This window comes from Oryzias melastigma, linkage group LG18 (genome assembly GCF_002922805.2).
Source record: "Oryzias melastigma strain HK-1 linkage group LG18, ASM292280v2, whole genome shotgun sequence".
In the NCBI taxonomy this organism is placed as follows: Eukaryota; Metazoa; Chordata; class Actinopteri; order Beloniformes; family Adrianichthyidae; genus Oryzias; species Oryzias melastigma.
The window spans coordinates 7,089,791-7,117,035 of NC_050529.1; the positions used below are offsets into that span (position 1 = coordinate 7,089,791).

The window sequence follows — 27,245 nt, forward strand, 5'->3', positions numbered from 1 at the left end:
TCGGCATGTGACGAATCATGTGAGTCGGACCTGTGACTAGTGTTAGACACACTATTTATTTTCCTTTAACCCCTCCCCCCACCAGAAAAATGACAAACAAGTCACAATAGAGAAGCGGATGTCTTTACTTGTGCTTTTTCTTCTTTGTTTGATTTGATGATCAATAACAACAGGATGACTTGATTAGCATTTCTTTAATTTAGATGAGTTAAATGTGTAAATTGATGGCTGAGCTGCTCATAGATGATGAACTATGTAGGTTTTTACATCACATTTTGGGAGATTCTAGGTTCTTTTTATATTTTTGCTTTTGTTTGTGCCAAAAAATAGACACAATTAGTATTTATTGAAAAAAAAATGTCTTAAAAGCTATGCGGCTCCTTCTAGGTTTTGATCAGTAAAAAATGAGCCCAGATGTCTCTTTACTGTTAAAGGTTTCCTGGGTTAGAGGAGCCTTTCCTGGTTGTAGATGTGCTCTAAGACGTGGAAGGAAAACAACACCATGCAGGGGGGCGGGCAGGTTGGTGTTGTTTCCAAAGCGAGGGGGCCGCGCTCCGTCTACCGCCGCGGCGAGGTAATGGCTTGTGATGGCTTCGTTAGTGCGTCACAGCCTGGTTATAAAAGTGTCAACGGAGATTTATGAAGACGATTTTAGTTACAGGAAATTTCGCCGGCAAGATCCAAGGTTTTTTTTTGTGTGTGTGTGAGATTGGATCCTCTGGCGCCGCCTCAGGGTACAGGAGATCGCTTTTTAACGCTCTTCGTCATTCAGACGATCGGCTCACGGAGGGTCTGCAGCCCTCAAGACGTCCTCCGACCCACCTGAGCGGTAAAAACGAGCTTCTGGAGAAGCTGAACGATGTTTGGATGTTGGCTGGAGTATTCAGAGCACAGTGACAGACGCGCTCCAGCCTCAGCGGGTGCCGGGGCGCCCCGAGCTAAACCCAACGCCCACTTTTCTTTTCACATCGCGTTTACATCTGTTGCTGCAGCTAACACGACAGTCATGACGCAGCAAACGCTCCGTCACGCGCCGGAGGAAGACAGTACTTCTGCTCCTGGAGCGTCACACAGCACAACTGCAGGGGGATTTTCAGTTTTTCTACAAAAACTCTCCAAACGGAGAAACACTTCCTCCTGAGCTTGTGTGTGAATCAAGCTTCACGTGAAACCATTAAAAAGCTAAAAAGGAAGAAGAGCATCTGGAGTGATGGTAGTCTGGCTCTGTGCCTCTCAATGATGTGAAGTCAGATTTCACACAGACACCAATCACTGGGTGTGATTTCAGCTGTGGATGTACAGTGAAGAATATCACCCTCTTTCTTTGATAGCTTTGTTAATACAAATGAATGCCAAGATTTGTATCATAAAGACATAAAAATGTCAAATTTTGTATTGCAGCTTTATTTATTTATTTTGAAAAGCTGTGGCCTTTTTTTCCAGGATTCTTTGCCCTCAGCTTTGCCTTGCAGGCATTAGAAATGTTATTTTCTTCGCTTCTGATTTGGTTGAGGAGGTCATATAAATAAAATATTGATTATATTTAAAAAAAAACTGTTCTATTGTATAAATTTCAATAATTAACTGGAAAAATGTAAATTGCCAGCTATTTTTATTGTTCTTTATGTAGCAGGAGTCTTTAATTCACCTCTTCTTTATGCCTCTTATGACCCAAGAACAGTCTAAACCACTATCAAACCTTCAAATCATGAAATCATGACATAAGCTTAAACAAAGACGATAAGACCATAGCAACCATTTGGTTTTTTTCAGTTTTTGCCCCCATGAACATCTTTACCTACTTCCAAGCCTCCACATTAAAGTAAGTTTCAATTTTTCCTTAGCAACCAATGTTAAAATTGCTATATCTTTAACCTGAAGGCCCACATTACATTTTCTTTAGAATTAAGCTCAAAGGCAACCTCTATCTGATTAAATTTGTTTCTAGTGAACTAAAACTATATAAAAATAATCTGAGGATAAATGGGAGTGGGGGAAGGGGGTGTAACCGTTGGATTAGGGTTTTGGCAGCCTTCCCGGAAATGTTTTCTAGATTTAATTAAAAAAATAAAAAATGTCAAAGGTGTTTATTTAGAAGTGGATTGTGATTAAACAATTTCATTTTACAACTTTATTTAACAATTTTGTTCAACATAATAGCTACATGGCTGTACATATGAATTAAAGAAAAGCCACGCCTTAAATCATGACGTAAGCTTTATCAAAGATGATAAGACCATAGCAACAATTTGGTTTTTTTCATGCTTTGGCCTCATGAATATGTTTACCAATATTCATGCATCTACATCAAAGTAAGTTTTAATTTTTCCTTAGCAACCATGTTAAAATTACTATATCTTTAACCTGAAGGCCTGAATTAGATTTTATTTACCTACAAGCTTAAAAGTAACCTCTATTTGATAACATTTGTTTTAAAAAGTTATAATTATATAAAAATATAATAACTATGTAAAAATAATGTGGGAGTAAATTGGGGAGTAGGGGGTAACCCCAGGATTAGTGTTTTGACAGTCTTAGTGATCTTAATTGAAAAAAGTTATAAAGTAAAATATGTTTTTTTTAGAAGGGAAATTTAGTCAAACAATCTAATTTAGCAGTATTTCCAATTTTAGACCCCCTTTAAAGGTCAAAGGTCAAATTTAATTATAGGTTAGTTAAAAAAAACATGAAGAAAAAAAATCACCTGTACTATCTTTGGTCGTTGTATGGAACAGTAAAAAAGCAATTTTTGCATTGGAGGGAGGGCTACCAAATTTTGTTGTTTTATTTTCTGTTCCCCTGGTTAAAAGCTAAAAATATATTATATCATTATAAATATAATAACATTTTCAATAAATCTGAGTACTTTGAAGCATCAAGTCCCATCAAAAAAGAACCATTAAATGTTTTAATAAAGCTTGTAAAACGTTAAATGACATTAAATGAGTTGATTAGTAAACTCAAAGAGTAAATATGTGTAACTTTTCAGACTTGTTTTGCTCCTGCTGAACCGTATTTTTGATGTAATCCTCTCATAAACACATTTCTGCTCTCTGAAGGACTTTTTTCTGGTCTTTGTACCTGACTGTGTTTGTTTTTTATGCCAAAGATGTAAAGAAACAGCTTTGTCCTTGAGTTGGTTGACGCTGGAATCCTTCATGGGTTACTGTGGAGTAAATGAAGAAGCTAAGAGTCTGTCTGAAAATGAGTGACTGCAAGCACAGACAAACAAAAAACGTGTTGATCCGGGAGGAAGAGCCAAATCGGGGTTTATAGTGGCTGTCACTCATCTGATCTGCCACCTGTGTGTGCGGGGGTGGGGGGATGGAGATAAACATTCGGGATTAATTCCCACACTTCCCATCATCCTCTGCAGCAGTCGATTTTTTTTTGTGCGGCATCAAATCCTTTCAAACCGTCGACTGTATAACAAAACTGGACTGAGCGAGTGTGATGTCACCCATAGGAAATGAGGACAATTCAGTTGCCATGTTTTTTCCAATATAGATGCCACCATGTTGGAGCCAGATGTCGTTAGTAAGCGGGGATCGGTCCAAGTCGGTTTGAGCTAATGTTTCTATGGCAACCGCTCTCACCAATCAGCAGTGAGCTTGTTGGAAGGCCACACAAAACCTGTCAGACATTTTGAAAACTCAACGTAGGGGCCAGCTGGGACCGCCTACTTTTATTGAGGCATCTAATTGGCTTTCTGGAACCAGCTGGTATTTCCTGTTCCTTCAAGTTTTTATGATGCCGAGTTTAATGGCAAGGCCCCAAGATAGACAACAGGGCCCCAATTTCAAGACCAGGGCCCTAATTAACTTAGAGCCGTGCCCCATGACCTGTCCATGCCCACCAATTGAAGGCCTTGCTCTCTTAATTGGGGCCCTGCTTTTTAACTGTTTTTGGTCCTGCTTTCTAATACAGGGGCCCAGTTCTCTAATTGTGAGACCTGATTTCTTAACGTGAGGCCCTGCCCTTTGACTCGGGCCCCTTCTCTCTAATTCAGGGCCTTACCCTCTAAATTGGGGCCCTGCCCTTTAAATAGGGACCCTGTCGTCTAACTTGAGGCCCTGGTTTCTACCTTGGGGGGCCTTGGTCTATAACTACGGGCTCTGCTCTCTCTTATTCAAGGTCCTGCTGCTTTATTAACTTGGGGCCCTGCCCTTAGACTCAGGTTCCTGCCCTTTAGAGGGCCTTGCTCTCTAACAGTGGGCCTTGCTTTGTAACTTTGAGTCCTGCTCCTCTAACTTGGGGAACCCTGTTCTTTAACTACGGGCCCTGTTCTCTTTCACTCAAGGTCCTGCTTTCTTAATGTGGGGCCCTGCCCTTTGACTCGGGGCCCTACCCTATGATTCTGGGCCCTGCCCTCCAATTCTGGGTCCTGCTTTCTAACTTAGGGGCCCTGTTCTCTAACTACTAGCCCTTCTCTCTCTTGTTCAGGATCCTGCTACTCTATGAACTTGGAGTCCTACCCTTTAACTTGGGGCCCAACCCTCTAATAGAACAGCAGGACCCTGAATAAGAGAGAGCAGGGCCCATAGTAAGAGAACAAGATTTCTCGTGTTAGAAAGCATGGCCAAGAACTGGACAACAGGGCCCCAATTCAGAAAGTAAGGCCCAGAATTAGAGGGCAGGGCCCCCAGTCAAAGGGCAGGGCCCCACATTAAGAAAGCAAGGCCCGTAAATAGAGAACAGAGCCCCAGAGTTGGAAAGCAAGAGCCAAAGTAAAAAGTAGGGCTCACTGGAAGTGGGGCCCCAATTTAGAAAGCAAGGTCCTGAATTAGAGGGTAGGGCCACGAGTCAAAGGGTAGGGACCAGAGTCAAAGGGCAGGGCCCCAAGTTAATAGAACAGCGGGACCTTGAATAAGAGAGAGCAGGGCCTGTAGTTAGAGAACGGGGCCCCTAAGTTAAAAAAAGCAGGACCCAGAGTTAGAGAGCAAGGCCCTGAATTAGAGGGCAGGGCCCCGAGTTAATAAAGCAGCGACACCCTGATTAAGAGAGAGCAGGGTGCATAGTAAGAGAACAGGGCCCTGGAATTAGAAAGCAGGACCCAGAGTTTAAGAGCAAGGCCCTAATTTAGAAAGTTAATCCTGGAATTAGAGGGCAGGTCCCCATGTTATTAGAGCAGCACCCTTAGTAGAACAGAGCAGGGCCCCAAGTTCAAATTCAGAGGCCAAATGACTGTGTAATAGCTGTTCATTTCTTAATTGCAGTTTATGTGGTTTTGGGCTCTTGGAGTTGTGGGTACTTCCTGTTTGGAACGCCAGGATTCACTCAGTCCAGCTCTCATATACAATCAACGGCGCTCTCCTCCTCCACGCCACCGTTCTGATGAACTGCCGCCTCTGATTGAGGCCGACTGTGGGATTATTTCATTAATTAGGTTTCTCCGTTTCCTCCGCCTCTCCCTGCTGTCTTCCTGCGGAGCGACGCCCTTCCCCTCCTCTCTCCTCCGGCGCTCCTCATCTCATCCCATCGCCGCTGATCATCGTCTCAATTACTCAGCCCTCTCCCAGTCGAACTCCTTTTCTTCCATCTTCCTGTCTCTTATCTAATCCCAGATTCCCATCGTCCAAAAACCGAGGTGGGAACGATCTCCTCCCCGAATCTCTCATCTCCGTCTCTCATCAGGATTTCACAGATGTTCTGTGGTTTTTGACGGTATCGGGAGATCGGAGGGAAGAACGCACTTTGGATCTATAGACAAAGCAGCTGGTATCGGCTTTGTTTCGGAGATTCCCGGAAATAGTGACACCAGTAACTGCGCCTGATGGGTTTTGGGGATTTGTCGGAACACGTTTTAACAAAAAAAAAGCTTGAATTTTTTTTTTATTATTATTATTATAAACTCCCATTTCTGGAAGCCCTCCTGCTTCAATTTGCCTCCCCTGTCTCCTCCTCTCCTCCTTTCCATCCATTACTGCTCCACTTTTCCATAATGGAGACATTAGAGTCTTTCAGCTGGCCGCCATCTTTCATGTCACTTCAACTCTTTCCGTTTTTAACTTCTCCTTCCCGTGGATCTCCTCCCGCCTCCCCCCGTCTCTCCACACTCTCACATCGCCGCCATCGTATCACAGACAGCTTGTCACAGGCAATCAGTCTCCCGCGCCTCCTCTCCCAGCACGGCCTCCTCCATCTCCGCTTCTCCTCGTCTCCCATCACCTTGTTGTCCTCCTTGGTGTGCCAGCAGTTATTACTTTCAGAGTTGTCGGGGGTTATAGGAGGCTAAGCTCATGTAATCACTCCCATTCCCGTCTTTATTGAAGGTTTCTATAAATGTCCACTCACCGAATGCTCTTTCACCTCAGTGGGAGTCGACTTTTCGCAGGAAATGATATCAAATCAGCTAAAAATTAGCATTTTTTCCTCATTTAAAGCAGTATTTTATGTAATAACATGTTTTAAATGGTGCTAAAAGTGGTGCTTGACTAATAAACGCACAAAATTGCAGTTAGACAAATCGGAATTGTCAGAAATGTAAGATAAATGTCAAAATGAAATGTCTGCTTATAGACGTCGCTGTGCACCCTGAAATAGAAGGAGAAAAATAAACACAACATTTGGTTTAACGTTGAATGTAATTTTGAACAGAACTTCTTTGCTTTGATTATGTCTTTTGTGGGTCAATTTGAATACGACTTGTCTTTGGCTGAATGCAAATTTTCTTTGATTTAAATACAAATATTCATTTTTTGAATGTGACTTTTCTTTGATGTCAGTACGAATTTTCTTTGACTTGAATATTAATTTTCTTTGACCTGAATGCGGCTTTTCTTTGACTTGATGCAACTTTCTTTTGTCTTGAATAGAACTTGTCTTTGATGTAAATGCAACTTTTCATTGATTAGAATGCGACTTTTGATTGAGTTGAATGCGACTTTTCATTGGTTTAAATGCGACTTTTCTTTGCCTGAATGCGAATTTTCATTGATTTAAATGCGACTTTTGATTGATTAGAATGCGACTTTTCATTGATTAGAATGCGACTTTTTATTGGTTTAAATGCGACTTTTCTTTGCCTGAATGTGAGTTTTCATTGATTTAAATGCGACTTTTGATTGATTAGAATGCGACTTTTTATTGATTTAAATGCGACTTTTTATTGATTTGAATGCGACTTTTGATTGAGTTGAATGCGAGTTTTCATTTATTTAAATGCGACTTTTCTTACCTTAATGCGACTTTCTATTGATTAGAATGCGACTTTTGATTGATTAGAATGCGACTTTTCTTTGCCTAAATGCGACTTTGTCATTGATTTACATGCAAATTATTTTCCCTGAATTAGACTTTTCTTTGATTTGAATGTGACTTTTCATTGATATTAATATGACTTTTCTTTTATTTAAGTGCAACTTTTCTTTTTCCTAAATACGACTTTGCTTTGACTTGAGTACAATTTTTCTTTGCCTTGAATGTGACTTTTTTCCTTTGTCAACACAAATTTTTTTTTATTTGAATTTTTGTCTTGAAAACAAACTTTACAAACTGTTCGCATTCGCAGTTTGTAAAACGGATGACGTGTGCTTCGACATGCACTGTACTCGTCTGTTCTTCATTTTTGACAGTTATGAGTCATTTTTTATTTGAAACAAACTCAAATTGTATCCACAACAGACACAATAATCTAAAAACTAAATAATGTTTCCATATTTTGACAGTAATCTTACCCGTAGAAATGAGACAGTAAAGAATTCCAATCAAAGCCTGGAAAATATCCGTTCCAGAGCTGCAGATGCTTTAAAAGAACCCAAGTTCCTCCTGAAAGGATTCTCCGGCACCTTTTCCTAAAAGAAAGTATTCTCTACAATTTATTCAAATCAGCTTTTACACCTCAGTCTTTTTTATTTATGGTTTTTTTCACTGCACTGCTGCTCGCCTTGACCTCCACCTGCTTCTCTCCTCCTCCACCTCCTCCTGCTTTCACACTCTGAATCCTGCACGGATGGGGAGATGAGGAGAGAGAGGTGTTACAAGCAAAGGCTGGAACTTTTTCACACCTTCCTCTCTGTTTCTCGAGCCAGCCGCCGTGCCCGTCTTCCTGCTCCAGACGGCTCATCTGTAGCCTGGAGGCGAATCGGTGGAGGGGAGGCTTGATTCCTGCTTCAGCGGATCAACAGCGGGCGTTCTGCAGCTCTAATGAATGTTGCATCCAACGGATTTTGAACAGTTGCAGAAGTTTGTACCGTTTAAGGTCGGCGGTTGGAGAAAAACATGCCCTGCTGCTTGTTTAGCTTAAGATCTGAAGACATCAGGTTATTTCCTGCTTCTTTCTTTCTTTGCTGCCAAAATTTTACTACTCCTGTAAATTCCCACTTGTTTTTAGCAACAAGCTAATGAACTAGCCTTAAATTCCTAAAAGAATGTAACAAGCAAACATGAAACTCCTTTAGGGGGTTGGTTAGCAACAAGCTAACACACAAGCATCACATTTTTTAAGGAGGTTTTGTTAGCAACAAGCTAAAACACTAGCTATACATTCCTTTAAGGTGGTGTTTTTTTTTTATGTAGCCACAACCTAACATGCTAGCATGACATTTCTTTAAGGAGGTATTGTTAGCAACTAGCTAACACTCTAGCATTAAATGCCTCTAAGGAGGTTTTTCTTTTTAGCAGAAAGCAAACACCCTAGCATCAAATTAATTTAAGGAGGTTTAGTTAGCAACAAGCTAATGTGCTAGCATGAATGTCCTTAAAGGAGGGTTTGTCAGCAACAAGCTAGAGCATCAAACTCCTTTATTAAGGTTTTGTTGGCAACAAGCTAACACTCTAGCATGGAATTGAATTAAAAGAATTTTGTTAGCAACAAGCTAACATGCTAGCATGTTCTTCCTTTAAGGAAGGTTTTTTAGCAACAAGGTAACACGCTAGCATGAAATTCCTTTAAGGATGGTTTGTCAGCAACAAGCTAACATGCTAGCATGAAATTCCTTAAAGGAGGTTTTGTTAGAGTCAAGCTAACCAGCTAGCATGAAATTTCACTTAAGGATGCTTTAAATACGGGATGTGTCTGAATTCCTTCAATACTCCTTAACCCCGATGGACTATAAAGTGCTTAACTATCTATTAGCCTGGATTTTATCACAATTAGGAAACATATTAGCTATTTTTTTGTTTTCTGATATTAGTAATTTACCGAAACAGACAGAAAGACTGTTTATGAATCCCTTATTATTTAAAGATGAAAACTTGCAAAAATGTATTTAAATAGCATTTGGGACTTCCGGGAAATTATCAGGGCACTTAATAATGGATCTGTAGATATGGACACACTGCACATAGTGCAGTAAGCAGAGTAGTGGGTGAGTTTTAACCACATCATTCAATTGGAAACTTGTCCAATTCTGTACATCTGTACAGAAAAGTCAGACATTTCAGTGGAAACCTGCTAATACTCCTGATCCCCCTGATTTAAAGTCCAATACTGCAGAACTGATGCTTTATTTTTCCTTCCTGAAAATGCTCAGTTCCTTATTAGTAAGTGAAATAAGCTGCAGCCCGTGCAGCAGTTCCATTTGAATGCAGTGGTGGAGTCCACGCGGTGCAGCCGGGGTGTTAATGAATTCCAGCAGACTGTTAAATGAGGACTTATTAAAGCACCGGCGCCTTATAGTTTGACATTTCTGAGCTTCTGGTGGAGATTTTAAAGCTCCGCCTCTGCAAATGTCACCCCGCGGCTCCCCGGAACAGCTGACCACACGGACAGGAGCGCCATGTTGGGATCTATGCAGCGGCGTGCTTTTCTTTAGGATCATCAGGCCAGGTGCAAATATATGAAACGTTTACAGAGACTCTGTAGGGGTTTCTCTGAAACCATTAATTCTTCTTAAATTTTGCGGTTGTCAAAATTGCCAGAAATCCATCAGCTGGAAATTTCTTTCAACTCTAATAGGGTTCAGCTTTATCATGAAAACCACTGCTCAAACTTTTCAACTTGGTAATTAAACTATTGATTTAACTGACTTAAATCTTTGTTAACCATATAAAAAACCTTCAGCTCTATAAAAAATGAATACACTACATGTTAGCCATGATAGAAGCGTTAGCTTATTCACAATACCTGTGACTCCAAACCTGAATTCTAACATGTGAAAGAAAGTCACTGTAATTATGCTAACTCCCAACCTTATTAACATGAAAAACAAACAAAAAAATAAAAAAACAGCGCGGCTCTACTACACATTAGCCGACGTTTTAGCTAGGTTAGCTTATTTGCTAACGTACATTTAACACCAAACATTGTTTGCAACAGACTAATTCCACAAAAAGTATTACGGTGACTACGCTAACTCCCAATCTAGTGAGTAACACCAAAAAAAATCCTCACGACACCTCTACACGCTAGCCGTCTTAGACGCTATAGCCACATTAGCTTATTTGCAATACCAGTAACTCCAAACCGTGTTCGCAACCTGTAAAAAACAGACAAAAAAAATGTTACTGTGACTACACTAACTCCCAACCTTGTTAGTAACACAAAAAAATACAGTACGACAGCGCTAAATGTTAGCCATGTTAGAAACTTTAGCCACGTTAGCATATTTGCAATACTTATATCTCCCAGTCGTGCTTCCAACAAATAAAAAAAACAAACCGATGCCACAAAAAACAATAAAAAGTTACTATGACTCACTATGTTAACTTCCAACCTTGTTAGTAGCAAAAAACAAAAAAAACCACACACAGTCAGACAAGTTGAAGCGTTAGCGTATTCAGAAATCCTGTAACACCCAACCCTGTTCGTAAGATGTGACAAACACTAAATAAACAGCTTTGACTACACTAACTCCTAGTTATTGCTTGTTACACAATAAAAAACCACAATACAAGGCAGCTACATGTTAGCCACGTTAGCTTTAGCCACGTTAGCTCATTTTTAATACCTGTATCTTCTGATCTTGTTTCCAACAGTGAAAACAGAGTGATATCACAAAAACAAACATTACTCCGACTATGCTAATTCACAACCAGGGGAAAAAAAAAACATTTTGACACGCTACACATTAGCCACGTTAGAAGTGTTAGCATCTTCACAATTCCTGTAACTTCTAATCTTGTCCGTGACTCATAAAAAGAGACTTATACCTCTAAAACAAATATTACTGTGACTACGCTAACTCCTAACCTTGTTTATAACATGTAAAAAAAACACAGTAACACTTTAGCAACGTTAGCATATTCACAAAAACACTTAACTATAATCTATATATAGAATATATGGTCCTTTTGGTTACCATTGACTTTAAAAACTCTTCTGTATCTTCTGCATGGTTTCTCTGACAGAAAAGTTTTCACAGGTTTCTGGGTTTCTGCTGGATTTCAGGAAATCTAACTCTGAAAGCCGGAGACATGTTGCTTGTGTCCAACTGTGAGCTGGAAGTGCTGGATTTTCCCCTCACACTTTTAGAGGAGACGTTTTTTTGATTATTATTCATGTTTAACTCAAGATATTTGATCTTAGAAACATGAAAACATCTGTCAAAGTAACCCGTCATGTCTGCATTCTAACAGTTTTTACTGTTTAATATAAATAATTGTAAAGTTGTTGTTTTGAATGGGTCACCCATAGGTCCTGCTACATCCTCTCACTTCTGATCAATTTTCTGCTAACAGATTTTCACGAATACAAATACACTTGCGGTCGCGTTCACAGTTTTGAAATTGAGCTCAGTTGTTTGAGCTCCTGTGTCACTGAGATGCTGCACTGTGGCTCTGTTGCCGTGACAACGAGCAGATGTTTAAACACGTCCCGTTTCTCCTCTTTTTTTTTCAAGCATCATTCAGCAGCGTATCAGCTTGGTTTATTTTAAATCTGTATTTTAGTTTTTTCAGAAAATGTGGTTTTTTTCAGATGTTATTTAAAGCGTATTCAAGGTTTGATGGCGCTCTGACGACCTCAGGTCTTCATATGAGTCAGCCGCCGTTTTGCTTCATTGAAATGTATTTTCTTCCACTATTTTGAGTGGAAGAAACTATTTTAATTTTGAGTCGTGGAACTACATAGGATGTATTTAGTTTGTTAACATTTCTGTAGTTTAATATGTGAGCTTTTCATTTCTCTTTCAGCAGTGACTTTACATATGTCAAGCAATATTCATAAAAAATATTCAGCATAAACTAGCTTTTCTACTCTTTGTAGCTGAATGTTTGAATCCTCGCTCATGCACGTGACCTCATGTGTTTGCTGTGCGTTCAGACTGATTTATTGTGTTCTTCTTGTGTTTCTCCTCCAGCCACGTCAGACGGGACGCGTCAGAACCTAGATAGCATGAGAGGAGGCGTGTGCGCCACACAAGGGATGAAGGTGGTCCTGAAAGTGGGACAGAGTAAGTCTTTATTTACTTATTTATGTATTGCATCATTGCGAGCACACACACACGTGTTCACCTCCCTTTGTGTGTGTTCTGCAGCACATTAGGGCTCTTTAAGTGGCGAGAACGACGCACAAGTGTGGGATCAGTCAGCTCTAATGAGCCCTGTTGACTCCCTCCTCCCGCCGCCTTTTAGCTGCCACTGACTCACGCTGGACGCCGTCGAGCGCGCTCGTGACGCGCAGGTGTCGACGCAGACACACACATACCAGCACGCAGCAGAGGCGCGATAACAAAATGACTGCATTTGGCGTTAGTGCACGCACTCTGTGATTTTTAATGACTCGTAGCTGTGCGCGTCTAATTTGTTCGGAAAATATTCCCGGCTAATGGCCCTCACATGCTGCTTTTTCCAGGACGGGGTTAAAAAAAAGCCCATTTATGCATTTTCTGTACTTTCTCTGACCTGGTTCTGCTCATAATGGCCCCCTGTCCTTTGTTTGACCGCCCCTCACGCACACGCCAGGAAAAAAACTGAATTTCTGCATCTTTGATCCGTGTTATCGGCGGTTCTGTTGGAGCGCTATCAGCCTGTAACATCAGCAGAGTCAGCTCCGCAGGAACGCCACCTCACGCGCTCCCTTTATTTCCCCCGTCTCTTTCTCCTCGCCAGCCGTGGAAGCAAACCCTTTCCTCTTTGCTTCCTTTCCAAATTCCCCTTCTCCCTCTCCTCATCATGACCTCCGCCTTCCAATGCGCTCGCTTACCTCCATGTTATCAGGCAAAAAGGTCACGTCCGCGTTGTGTTGTCGTCTAAAGAAACACCCACCTCCGATGAGATAAGCCTCCTGGCTCCTCTGCGCCGCATCATCATAGTAGTCCTGGACCTGGTAACTCCACCTAGTACCGGAGAAGACACATTTTTGACATAGTGAACGACCCTCAGCTCCGGCAAAACCGTCAAAAAAAAAAAAAGTATGGGGCCAAAATCTGCTATGACGCTCAAAAAAATCAACTAATTTAACCCCAAAAAACCCCATGTTGTGGCAAAGTGTGAAATTCTGCCACATTTTCGCATAATATCCTTCAAGAAAAGTTGTTCAAGTGATCTTAACAAAATTTCACATAATCTACAACCACTACCAACGTTTTGTTGACCTTTGACCCCAGTGAGGCCAACATCTTGAATTCCTCCTTGAGATTTCACTCTATCATCGTTTCGACTATCATTGGGAAAACATTTCTACAACTAAACCTTATTGATTTTGAACGGCGTTAGCATGGCGAGCCCCCCAAAAGGGGCGTTTCCCTATAATTTGCACAATTTGTCATCGAAGTATTATGAAAATTTTAAACATCAATTTTTTACTGAAGCTGAATGAAATTATATAACATAATATATTAGGATTGTGGCCTCGGTTAAAAAAAAAAAAAAAAACCTCCGTTGCTAAGGAAATCCTGAAATGTACTTTTGTAGATCTGTCTAAAAATTACATAGATTTGTTTATCACCTTGAGGTGACCAAAAAATAAAATGGTTGCTATGGAAACAAATCAACAGTAAACTTGTTAAAGTGATTTTCACAAAATTTTGCGCAGTCTAGAACTACTGACGTTTTGTCGAAATTTGACCTTAGGAAGAGGCCGTGATTTTGAATTTCCCCCCTAAAAATCCTCTTCAGTACCCTCTAAAAATGTGAATTCCTGAGATTTAAATTTATCATCTCTTCGACTATTATTGGGATAAAATTCTGGCCAAAGCTAGCCAAAGGGGTGTTTCCCTGCAACTCGCACAGTTTTTATCCAAATACCGAGAAAAATATAATGTGAAATGAAAAATGTAAATAAATTGTTGGCTCAAGATGAATGAAATTCTATGACATATGTAATGGATATATTTGGAAGGTGAGCATTAACAAAAAACCTCCGTTGCTAAGGAAATCCCAAAAGTTATTTTTTCCGATTCATCTAAAAGTTACAGAGACATGTTCGTCACCTCCAAGTAACCAAAACTGAAAATGGTTGCTATGGAAATAAACCAACTAAAAAGCTGCCATTTTGGAAAAAAAGTGTTTTTTTAACCCATGAATTTGTCGCGTGCAGCTCTGACGGCGAGCTAGCCATAGGGCTGATCATTTTTTATCCCAATATTGTGAAAATGTTATACATGAATCATTGGCTCAAGCTGAATTAAATGATATGACATGTATTGTACATATATTTGGATTGTGGGCTTGGTTAACAAAAAAAACACCTCTGTTGCTAAGGAAATCCCAAAATTTACTTTTCCCGATTTGTCTAAAAATTACATTGACTTGTTCGTCACCTCCAGGTGACCAAAAAATAAAATGGTCGTTATGGAAATAAAGCAACAGAAAAGCCGACATTTTGAATTTTGAATCATGAATTTGCCACAATTAGCTCTGACCAGAAGAAAGGGAGGGGGAGGGGCATGTAGCAGCAGCTCAGCTAGTGGGGGCAGGTAGCACCCGGGGCTTTTCATTTTATTTTCTTTCTCAAAACACTTTTAAAGTTTGAAATTTTATTTGTGTAAATTTAAGATTTAACAACCTCTTCACCCTGTTGACTACAGAGCGTCATTGATCCCCTCTCTCTAATTCGCTCATACTTGATCGGACTGTCAGAACATCCCGGTTGACGGCGTTCAAACATCAGAGCATCTCATGCAGCGGCGCTCTTAAACGCTCTCTAATGCCGGCGCCGGACAGATGGCCTGATTTAGCGTCGGCAGATTACGAGCCGCCTCGCCAAAAGCTGAACTCGGGTCAAAGCGTTAGAAAATATTTCTTTAGCTTGTTTTCTTTTTTTTTTCTTTAAACCGTTCGAACAAATAATTCAAATTAAGTCACTTCTCTGGCACAAAGTTCCCGTCTGATTCCAGTCTCTTCTCTCCCCTCCCCCTCATTCAGGCCCATATGGGCTCCCCCCAAAGAAGGAGCCTCCAGCGGGACGCACCACCAGCAGAAACCCAGGTAAGCAGCAAAGCAAATGGAGTTAATCCCCGGCAGATCCATCCGCAAAATGGATGGAAGGAATAAACGGAGGCTGGTGGATATAAAGGAAAAGAGGGAGCGAGGGAGGGGAGGAGGCGACAGATGGAGAATGTGCAGCGGTGACATCTGCCGATCTCTCCGTTTAATTCCATATTTTCCCTCCGCTCCTTCGTCTCTGCACCCGGCCCTTCCAGCTAAGTGCTGCGGGCGGGGAATGGACGGATAATAGCTACCTTGGGAGAAGGACAAGAAATAAAAGTGGGGGAAGAGGGCAAATGCAGAGTTATTGTGGCTAGGTTGTCGGTTCTGCGTCCCGACGATCGGCAGAATCCGGAGAATTGATGCGTTCACACCTTGGTCCATATAGGCGGCGAGGATGTGAGGTGAGAAAACAATGATGCGCGTTCGTGTTTCGACTAGAACGTGTGAAAAACGTCTCCCTATAAATATGCATATGATTCATTCGGCGTGTGAGGAGTCGGCGGAGCGAACGCACGTGTGAAACGACTGTTTTGACGTCCAAATCCTCCTAATTTCCCTCTCCTCGGGATGGAAGCAGTTACAAAGTTTCCCCCTCTTCCTCCCCCTCCCCTCTTCCCTCCCATTGATATGAATTTGTTTCAGGAGTTTTCTTTCCCTGTCAGCTAATTTGCTACAAACTCCACTCAGCCAAATCAAAACACGCCGACAATTATACCCTCCCCGTTAATTCACTTTTTACACTCCGCTGAGGATGCACATCCATAAATTTGTTTCATATCGGAGAATAAGGCGCTCCTGATGATTGTTATCTGCGGCGGGTAAGGAAGAACTGCCAAAGCAGCATTACTTTTTTATTATCTAAATTAGCTGCTAGCTCCACGGCATTCAGACAATCTTTTCTGTTCAATCGACAATAAAAACGCGGCCGCGGTTATCAGTCGGAGCCGCTTGGGTTTTCGCTCCTACCTGACATCGATGTGATAAATATGAAAGTGTTTTTCAGTTAATGAATCATCTTTTTTTTTAAAAAAAAGCTTAATGCTGATTGTTATTATTTCACATCAGATACTCATTAGAGGTCTTCTATTACCTAAGAGACAAATGTCCTCGTTGATTTATAACGGACTGATTTGAAAGGTTAGTGGTTGTATCCGTCATGGGTCGGGGACATTCCTAAACTTTTGCCAAAATCACCAAAAGGTAGGAGCAAACAGGCTTTTCAGTTGATGGAAGGAAGCTTGAATGTTAATCTAAAGACTGAACAGCCATTAAATCTTAATAAATGAGATAAAATGAACCAAACAGGTCTGGAATCCATCAGTGCCTTTGGTTTTAAAAGTTGTCCTACTTTAGTGTCATATCTTCTGCAGTATAAAGTGTGCTTAAAAGTCTTTTTTTAGTAAAAAAAAACAACAAAAAAAACCAAAGAAACAGCACCTTATGTTGCGTTCACATTGGACTTGATTTTTGTGGCAGGGGTGTCAAGTTACAATGATAATTCAATGTATAGACGAGTGCTGGGCGATAGGACGATGCATATTGTGTTGGCAATAGAAATGTGTCTATCGTCCCATTTCTCTTCTATCGTTTTAATTTGTTCATTTTTGTTGCTGAACTTTTGTGCAAAAACCTGTTTTCCTAACTAAGAAACTTAAAACTGTTGTGTACTTTAAAAAAATATTTCTCATTTGTAACAATTGACTAACATGTTACTGGGAAAAAAAGCTCAGCGAAAAGTAAATAATGACATTTTTGTCAGATTTTTTCAGATAATAACTGAAAAAATACTTAATTTTGGTATATCTGATACATATCGTTATTGTGATATAAAATAATATATATTGTAATATATATCATTATTAGGATCTAAAATCATTCATATAGTGATATATATATATCACTATTGTAATTTAAAAAAAATTATATTGTGATATACAATTTTTCGAATATCACCCAGCACTAGTAAAGACACTAGAAAATGAATAAATGTTCATTAACTAATTGCAGCAAACTGAACTGAACATATATCAAATATATAATATAATTATGACATAAAATATCAATAAAGATAAGAAAACATTAACTAGTGCAAAATAAAAAAAATATAACAGCACTAAAATATTAAAATAATTAATGAAAGCTGTAATAAAATATAAAGTAACTAGTGAAAGAAGTAAGAAAAAAACAAACTAAAATAAATAAAAAGTATATATAAACAACACAAAAATCTTGCCATTTTTGCAAATATGTTGCTTTTTAATGACTCCGCCCTCCGATGAAGTAGGGAGGGGAGGGGCAAGGTGTGAGGAGCAGTGAGGTGGGGGGGTGTTTTTTACTCAGATTATCTTGCCAGATTCCCACCCAAATTGGGTGAGTATTTATTCAAATTGGGCCGTTTCTTTTTTTTTTTTTGCCCAATCTGGCAACACTGATGACAGATGGAAACCATTCTTATATGAACTAGTAAGTAAATGAAAGCTCTTTACTGCACCTATTAGAGAAAAACTGTGACAAAAGTACTGAAAAAACAATAGTATCAATACTTCACGTTGGTATCGATGCTCAGATCAATACGCCCACCCCTACTAAACATCCTGTGTCTTCCACGGTAGTAATGAGGTATATACAGACACTACTCCATGAGGCGAAAACCTTTCGTGGTAGCTCCTCCATCTGGGGCATCAAGGCTTCACATTTTTAGACTGGCGTCCAAATTTGATGTTTGAATCACGTCCGATGTGAACGCAGCCTTATAATCCTTATATATGAATGAATTCTGGTTATGTTCACTGGTGTTAAAGCCTCCCAACATTTCAAGGCCGTAGGCTGATGTCGGTTCAAAAATAGACACTTAAATCCTGACCTGTTGCATGTTTTTCTTCGGTACGACATTCCCTGCTAACATAAAACACTCTTTTTCTTCAGTGCTTGAGGCCAACTTGATCTAAAAACCCTCTCCAGGCCATTAGTTATTCAATGGGCTGGCAAGCAGAAAAGATGTGAAACACATCGAGGAAAACAGGCATCAAAGGCCCCGCTCATGTGACCAAAACCAAGAGCCACATGTAGATGTGAGCGTGTGAGGAAGAGGACATCATGAAAAAGAGGCGAAGTGCAGATGGAAAATAAGGGACGGGGGCTTAATAACAAGAGGAAGAAAGCGGTGGGAGGTGCGGGGGAGTATAATCGACGTCTGGAATTAGGCGGACGTAGTAAAGGGAGCTCAGGTGGATTAAGCTCCGGTTTTGGAGGAAGGCAGGTCATTACAGCCACGACAACCCGGAGACGGAGAGAGAGGAAAGCAACGTGTGCCAGGAATAATGATGGGCCAATCCAGAGCCATAACCAGCTCGCCGCTCTCTCCAGCACGATCCAGCGCTCGAGCCGCCCCATCGCCCCTTTTCCATAAACCAGCAACACACCGGCAGGCCTTTATCCACCTGCTGAGTTCTGACCCAAACTTGGACGGGACGGGCGGAGTGTGTGGTCTGCTGGTACAAGTGGAGCACTCTTCATGTGGCTGGCCGTAATACTAAGAAAATACGGTCTCTAAGGTCCGGGGAGTCGAGTGTTACCTGCAGACGCTCTGTGGTTGTCCACAAACGCTGAGCAGCTTCTCGCCGCAGACATTCCTCTCCGCTTTATATGCCCCGCCGTCCACTTCATCACACGAGTGAAGAGACCGCAAATGAGTTTCTGTGAGATTTGCTGCAGACCTGAAGCATTCCACCGGCTCAAACCAAAGCAGCCTCCTCCGGTTGAGCTAAACCATCACCATTAGTCATGTTACTGTGGTGCAGAGCTAAGAGAGTTGTTTCTTTTCAGGAACTCATAAAAACACACACTTGCAGCGTTATTGCTTCTTTGTCAAGATAAAAGGACAATTTAAGAGAAAAGGAGGAGCAAAAGAAGTTCCGACGCGAAAGGCGGAAATCTTTGGACCATAAATCCAAGACGGCTTACTCTCCGTTGGGTCCACCTTTGGCTGCAGTAATGATCAGTCTCAGCTTTCCAGCTTTGCTTCAGTTCATTAAGGTTTACAGGAAAGGAGCTTTTTACAGCTCACCGGGGTTAAACCGCAGCATTTTATTTGGACTGAGGTCTGCACTCTGGCTGGTCCGATGCAACATCCTGATCTCCTGATTCAAGACGTTATACAAGCAAAGCCTTAAGTCTTAGTCACAACTGCTCATATGTGTGGATACAAGCTGTTGGCAGGTGAAAAATGGGCAAATTGCTGATGGACCGGACAAAAAAGCAAGCTTATTCAAAGACTTATACAACACACAAGGGTGAAGAATTGGAGAAGTAGGAGAAATTTAGAGTTGTTGTACGATCTTTTAAAAGTTTAATAACCCTCTCAGTCCTATGCACCGAACAAGGAGCCCGTTAGTGCTGTTCATGTGATAAGTGGGCACTCCTTGATCACAGAACTTAGGACAACAGACAGAGTGTAATTTATGTCGGCATCCTACGGGCATTTGCGTACGCATACACCCCATCCGTTTAGCATTTGCACGTGGCCAGTAACGGGCCAGTCTAGTCATTAGGAAGGTGTACAATACGTCACACGTGCGTCTAACTTCCCTTAGCCTTACCAATGCTTCACGATATGGTTAACACACACACAGCAGTAGTACATTCCATAGGAACTGCAAGACACACTTGCGCTCTTCTCTACAACTCTCCACGGGTGCGGAGAACCCAAAAATCCACAGCACCCTTTGGGGTCAACTCCCCATACGGGCGCATTCAACGAAGGCTTTTGGTGTTTGCATATGAACCCACATAATCATATGTCCTTCTCTATGTTTATCAGTTATATATCTTATTTTCACCAAGTATGTTGTCAATTGTTTCTAGAAATGTCTCAAGTTTAGCCACATTTGACTCAGTCTAAAAATGCTTATTGTCTCTTTTTATAGTAAATATAAGCATATAAATTTGTTGACAGATTTGTCAACACATTCTCACTCCCAACTGGTCATATAAGAAGGTATAGTTCGGTCATCCTCTTTGGTCATTGTTTTATGATGGGCTGGCTGTTCCCATTGAATCACGGGTCCCCAACCTTGGAACGCGGTATGGACGTAGAAATGGACGCAGTACCAGGTTAGGGTACTGGGTGGTTGTACCGGTCCAGTCCAGGTCCCATGGTTTGGGACCCCTGATTAGCATTTCTGGCCCGATACCTAATGACCTGGTACCGGTTTGCGGCCTGGAGATTGGGGACCCCTGATTTAATGGGAACAGCCAGCATGCCAAAAAAATGATGAGTTTGGGAAACCCAAAACCTCAAAAAGTGGCGCGGAAGGTGCCAGAACCACGTCTATATATGATAAGTTAGGAATGACAATGCGTTGGTTTTGGATTACATTGTTATTAGTCTCTAAATAATTGAGGCAACTTCAATGTTTTCTGTTCAGGGATGAGTACCAACTGATTTTCTAACATTGTGCCTAAAAGTGAACAACTGCATCTATTAACCCATGTGCTATCCTAGGTATGTTGATGTTGATGTTGAGAGTGATTTCATCTGGACCCCACAAGACTGTGCTGAACTTTTTTTTTCAATGATTTTTGATTTTCACTGACATGAAATCCTGTCCACCTTCATTCACATTTGTCAAGCAAAGACACCACGTCAATCTGAGGCTTGGTTAATCTGGACCCCATAAGATAGTAAAAGGGTGAAATGGCCATCCTTGTATATGTACAATAATCTGGCTTTTATTGGCAATATTTTGCTCCTCCCAGTTGAAAAAAAAACTAAAAGTGTCTTTAGTGTATTCTATGTTGACCCCTGAAGTAAAACTCTTCTGTTTTGTTTTAGGTGGTGCTGGAAACTCCACTCAGTCTCGAGGGCCGATCGGTGGGGATGGCAGAGATGAGAATGGCCCGCTCCAAGCCTCCAACATTGCTGTCATCGCTGGGACAGCAGGAGGCTCCGCCTTCCTCCTGCTGGTGACCGCAGTGATCTGCGTGGTGTGCTACCGGCGGCGGCACGCGAAGCACTCGGACACCCACCATCCCCCGCTCTCCCTGTCCTCCCTCACCAGCCCCAAGCGGGGAGGCGGCGGGGGCATCACCAGCTCCAACAACAACGGCTCCGAGCCCAGCGACATCATCATCCCGCTGCGGACCTCAGACTCAGCCTACTGCCCTCACTACGAGAAGGTGAGCGGGGACTACGGTCACCCGGTGTACATCGTCCAGGAGATGCCGCCTCAGAGTCCGGCCAACATTTACTACAAAGTATGAGACAGCTGTCGCTCTGGCTGATCGGACATGCCCACCTCCCTCCTCCCAGCCAATCCCAATGTTTGCCATCACAGCTTCAGCCCCGATCGCCTCAGTACTGAAAGTATTGCCCCTTAGACCTCCCCCTTCTTCGCCCTCAGCCACAGTTGAGTATCCAGCTGAACAAACCGCCCCGCCCCGTTTCCCCAGAAGAGGGCCGTCAAGTGTGTTCGGTGGTACATGACCCTTCTTGAGGCCCTCAGGAAGGGGCAAGAGGAGCTAAACACGCGTCGTCCGTGCATTACTGAACCGTCACCGCCTGGGGCCAACTTGCAATTGCAGCACACCCCCTTCTTTAAAAGGGTACGGACCTGGCACTGAGTCATGTGAGGTTTCCCCTCCCCCAAAAAACTCTGATTGTCAGAGGCCACGCCCACGTGGCCCGTTGCCCCGCCTCCTCAGAGTACCAGAGACGAGTCCATTAACTGGAACTGCAGGACCCCGCTGTCTTTGGTTCGTCTGACTCAATCACCCGAGCGGCGCTCACATGACCACGCCCAGGCCCGACGTGGACGGAACAATCGGTGGCGCTCAGAATCTTGTATATTTTAATAAGCCGTGTGTGCGTGAGTGTGGGTACAGGTTGGATAATAATTATAGTACTGCTGCCGCACCTTTAGACTGGTGTCTCTCAGCAGGTGAGTGGTTCGTATGTGTGTGTGCGTGTGCGTGTGTGCGTGTGTGTGTCCTTTAGACTTGTCTTAAATACCAAAACACAAATTAGTGAGTGAATATCAAGAAAAAAAAGGTTAGATTTTCTATGGCTATCAACACTTATAGATGATATATATATGAATATCCAGTAAATAATTTCTAGATGTTTTTTCGTTCTTTTTTATCGTTTTTTTCTTTTTTTTCTTTGTTCCGTTCAAGTTCGCCCTTTGCTGTTAGACCATTTTTATCATGTTTTTCACAACTCGGAACGACCTTATCTCCTGCCTTCTGCCTTGTATAATAATTTAATCCTTTTTATTGATTTTTGTTTTGTTTTGTTTTGTTTGGGCAAAATTGTTGCCCCGCCCCTTTATCTCCCCAGTCCCGCCCTCTAGGGTCCACTCTGTATATTTTTCTAGATCCTTGTACTATGCTGTAGTTTTGAGGTCTAGACCTCGTTCGTGGAAGTGTTGAGGTAGAAACATTTATGAAAGTTTTTCTTTTTTTTTTTCTTTCTTTTTTTGTGTGGGGGAGGGGAGGAACGCAGGAGTGGAATGAAGCCTGGGTGGGGGAGGGTAAAGAAGGAATAAAGGGGGAGGGGAAGAAGAACTTAAAAAAATAAGAAGACGAGAAAAGACTGTGAAGTAATTGCACACTGAGGAGGAGGAGGAGGAGAGAGAAAGATGAAGGATGGATGGAGACGGAAGAGACTTCCTCTTTGATGGACCGACCGCCAAACTGGACTTTGGGGGGAGGGGGGAGGGGTTGAACTCTTGACGAGCGGAAAGAACGGACCTTCTCAAACACACGCATTCACTGGGACGCCCTCACGCTTTCCGTTGAGACAGTTCATGAGCCTCGCCCCGTTTTCTGCACACGACCAAACGCACCACATTTTGATGACTGTCGCAAAACGCCGCTCGGTTGGGCGGCGCATCGCCCCCTCCCCCGCCCCGTTCCGATTTCCCGCCTCACACATACACAACTTCTCACCTACACTGATCGCCGTCATGTGACTCTGTGTTTCGACCCGCCGGACACGGGAAGGATGAAACGAGTGATTGTGCGTTTTTCTTTCCTCCTTCACACACAGACACACAAACACACCAGTGCCCGGCACCGCGAGCTCGCAGAGTTCAGAGGTGTTCAAATGTGCATACTAATAAAGCTGTTTTGTGTTGCTCAAACATGTTTATGGCTTATGTGTAAACTGGGTGGCGGTGGACCGCTTTTCCTTTCAGACTCACACACAGACACACACAGACACACAAAGCCTCCAGTGTTGTTGCCATGTATCCTGTGTGAAGCCAGTGTTAAACCTGAAACCTTTCAACGATTCTCAGCTGTGTTTTGTATCATATAATCTTTCATACCTGCGTGTCACATTCGTCTGAAATGAATTTGTTCGGCACACGATGATGTTCCCATATGCTTTTTTACTCCATTGGAGGAGGAAGAGTTCGGATTGTACTTGACTGTGTTAAAGTTGATTTCAGAAAAAGTTGGGTGGGTTTTAAAACAACGACAAAAGAAAAACAACAAAAAAAGCACCTCAAATTCTTCTTTTTTTGTACCAATTTGTGTTTTTTCTGTATCCTGTTCAGTCTGTGTCAGTTTAAACATGCTCAGAGTACCTTAAAAAATTCCTCCAAGCCAAATGAAGTGTCTGTTATTCTCTGTTGACTATTTTCTGCGGTGTTTACGACAATAGAAAAAAATAGAAGAAAAAAAGCCCAGATTTTGTTTGTTTGTTCCCTCGGTAAAAAGGAACAAACTTTTTTTTTTTTTTGATTTTCATGTCGGTGTTTTGTCTGGCTTTATATATGAAAAAAGAAAACATGGACGCAGCTGCTGATACTATAAAGAGATATGGTTTTTTAAGGGGGGAGGAGAGCAGGTTAAAAGACCCACTCCGACTAAAAAAAAAAAAATAGAAAAATTATAGCTTTGGTGTTTTGAACATGCCGTGACATTTTATGATGATAATGTACATGTATTTTATTCTCCACACTGTAAGGCGCACCGTCAATGAATGCTTTATTTTCAAACTTACGTTACAAATGACAAACTCTGAACCTTAAGGCATATTCACCAAGAGAAAAGAGATAAACATTTGTTTATAACCTGCTATACATTAGCAACATTAGAAGTGTTAGCCATGTTAGCATATTCAAAATACCATTACTCTTAACCTTGTTTGCAACTTGTAAAAATACTCTGATACAGATAAAACAAATGTTACTGTGACTATGCTAACTCCTAACCTTGCTAACAACATATAAAAACATACTTTGACATGCTACACGTTAGCTTGGTTAGGAGCGCTTGCTGTGTTAGCGTAATCACAACGCCTGTAAGTTGTTTGTAACACGTAAAAAAATGACTGATACTGCTAAAGAAAACATTATTGTGGCTATGCTAACTCCTAACCTCGTTAGTAACAATAAAAAACACATTCCGACATGCTACACATGACCCGTGTTTGCTGCGTTAGCGTATTCACAACACCTGAAACTCCTAACCTTGTTTGGAACCGATTGATATTGCTAAAGCAAACATTATTGTTATTGTGCTAAGTCCTAATCTTGATAGGTCCGAAATGCTACATGTTAGCTATGTTAGAGGCATTAGCCTCGCTACCGTATTCACAATATCTGTAATACCCAACCTTATTTGCAACAGGTAAAAACAAACTGATATCGCTAAAATATGTTACTATGCTAACTCCCAACATTGTTAGTAACATTAAAAGAAGCTTATTCCAACATGCTACATGTTAGCCACGTTAGCGTGTTCACAATGCCTGTAACATCCAACCTTGTTTACAACATGTAAAAAACAGAATGATACCGCAATAACAAACATTATTGTGGCTACGCTAACTCCCAACCTTTCTACTAACACGTTAACAAAACAAAGCAAACAGTTCGACACCGCTACATGTTAGCCGCTAATGCTAATGCAGCAGAATTAATTAATATATAACGTGCTCCAGATTATAAGGCAAATTGTCGTTTTTTTTTTTAAGTGCGCCTTGTAGTGTTGAAAATACTGTACAACTTCAACCTCTTTCTTTTTAAGAGATATTTCTGATTATATTACACAATAATTTCACAATAAACCTAAAACTGTCCAAAAAAAGGCAATTCTGAGTAGTAAATTTGATCACAAAATTTGCGATAAAACATTTTATAACACAAGATGAAACTTCTAGAGACAAAATAAAAATGTGTAAATCATCACTGTGGAAATTATCTTTTAAAAAAAGAAAAAAAACCAGACAAATCTCCAATAAGTTCCCGGGATTTATTCCAAGTGATTCCACAAGTATGTGCCATAACTCTTGTAATTTTTGTTTTAAACCAAAAATTTCAAATCTTTTGAATAAAAATTCTACTATTAGGGGAGTTTCTGTCATTCCTAAGTTTCTGTAAATTGCTGATGTGATTGGCAAACTCCCCGCTGAGTTCAGAGGCTTACAAAAATTGAGCTTAAAATTGCATTTTTGAGTATTTCTTTATTCAAATTGTTGTGAATCAGAAGCAAATGAAAAAATGCCGTTTTAGCTTGTTTGTGAAGTAGAAAATACACTCGGTAGATCACAAGCTACGACGATGAGGGGAAGAGGGGCGGGGTTGCTCCACGTCACAACTCAGAGGGGAATTTCTAATTAACTAATTAATTAATGTAATAGTTTTTAAAAAAACACTGCTTTTAAGCTAAGTCAAAGGATGATCGGAGTGGGTCTTTGAAAGAAAAAAGAAAAGAAACAGCCGAACCCCCGCCGCTGAAAGTGCGTGTTTGTAAAGGTGTGAGCGGAGGCCCTCGTCCGTGACGTGTTGAGATTTTTTTTTTGTATTTGGGAGACTTTTGTGTGAGAAAGGCTATTTTTGTGTCCTCTCCTCCTCTTATCTACTCATCACTCTGACCCCCCTCCATCATACCCCCCTCCCTCCTCCAACACGCCTCTAAGGAGAGGAAAAAACATTCCTGGTTTGGAAAAAAAAAAAAAAAGATTGAATAAAAAAGAAACCCAAAAACGTTGAAGGCGGTCTTCTGGTTCTGTTGTGTGACTGGTTACTGAGTGGGACTCCGCTGAGGTCTTTTGTGGTGGAGAGAGACGGTTCCCGAGGCCCGCTGACCCCGCCTTTAATGGCGGGTCCTTGCCCTTATCTCTCGGCGGGGGCTCGTCCCGGCGGGGGCTCTTTCACTGCCGCTGCTAATAACATCTCAGACACACGCTGGCTCTCCCACCGCTCTTATCAACAAGTTATCAAACAGAGCTTCGTTAGTGTCGAGTGTTGCCTGGCAACGTATTGACAGAGCTGATTTTGTCGCACATTTCTATGGCAACCGTCGGCATCTTCCGGTCGTCCACATTTCAGTGGACGGCGCCACCAGGGTGGCCCCGGGGTAAACTGCACGGGCCTCCGCTCCCTTTGATCCGTGATGCACGAACGCCAGATTATTAGTGGCGTCCACAACACTTGTCCTGGAGAACGATGGAAATCCGCCCACCGGCGTCCTGCGGAGGCTGCTTATCCGGCGAGCACCTGCAGCCCGTCGCCGGCGTCCCCCTGCAGCAATTTCCGCGTTTTCAAACACCGTCCAGCAGGAAGCATTCCGCTCTAATCTTATAAACCACAATCACACGCAGCTTGTAGAGCTAAAAGGTTATTTACTGTGACTGAGGGTGAGAATGGAGAACTGTTTTCTAATTAGAGTCGGCTCAGTCGTCCTTCTTTATCTCTCATTCCCGACATCAAATACCTTCTCTTTTTTCTTCCCTTCACGACTGAAGTTTCATATTAAAGCGGCGGCGGTGGAACTCGCCTTCCACAGAAACACCAGTGACTCTCAAACCAACGCAGATAAGTGGAATGTTTCTTTTTAAATGAACCTCTGATAGTTTCTAACTTTGATATGCGGTGAAGAATTACATTCACCGAACCGACGGGTGGAAGGGTCACATGAGGAAA

The 27,245-nt window shown here is 41.7% G+C and overlaps 1 protein-coding gene across 2 annotated transcripts in view; it reads left to right on the forward strand.

Moving 5' to 3' along the window:
* efnb3b (ephrin-B3b) overlaps nucleotides 1-26,310 on the forward strand; it is a 118,889-nt gene extending 92,579 nt beyond the window's left edge. The window contains exons 3-5 of one of the 2 annotated variants that reach the window (XM_024287625.2): nucleotides 12,240-12,332; nucleotides 15,247-15,309; nucleotides 21,146-26,310. In XM_024287625.2, coding sequence (XP_024143393.1) covers nucleotides 12,240-12,332; nucleotides 15,247-15,309; nucleotides 21,146-21,573 — 584 coding nt within the window. In that variant the 3' untranslated portion in view covers nucleotides 21,574-26,310. The remainder of the gene's footprint in view (nucleotides 1-12,239; nucleotides 12,333-15,246; nucleotides 15,310-21,145) is intronic. The other variant, XM_024287626.2, reaches the window with a different exon arrangement.
* Nucleotides 26,311-27,245: the final 935 nt, after the last annotated feature.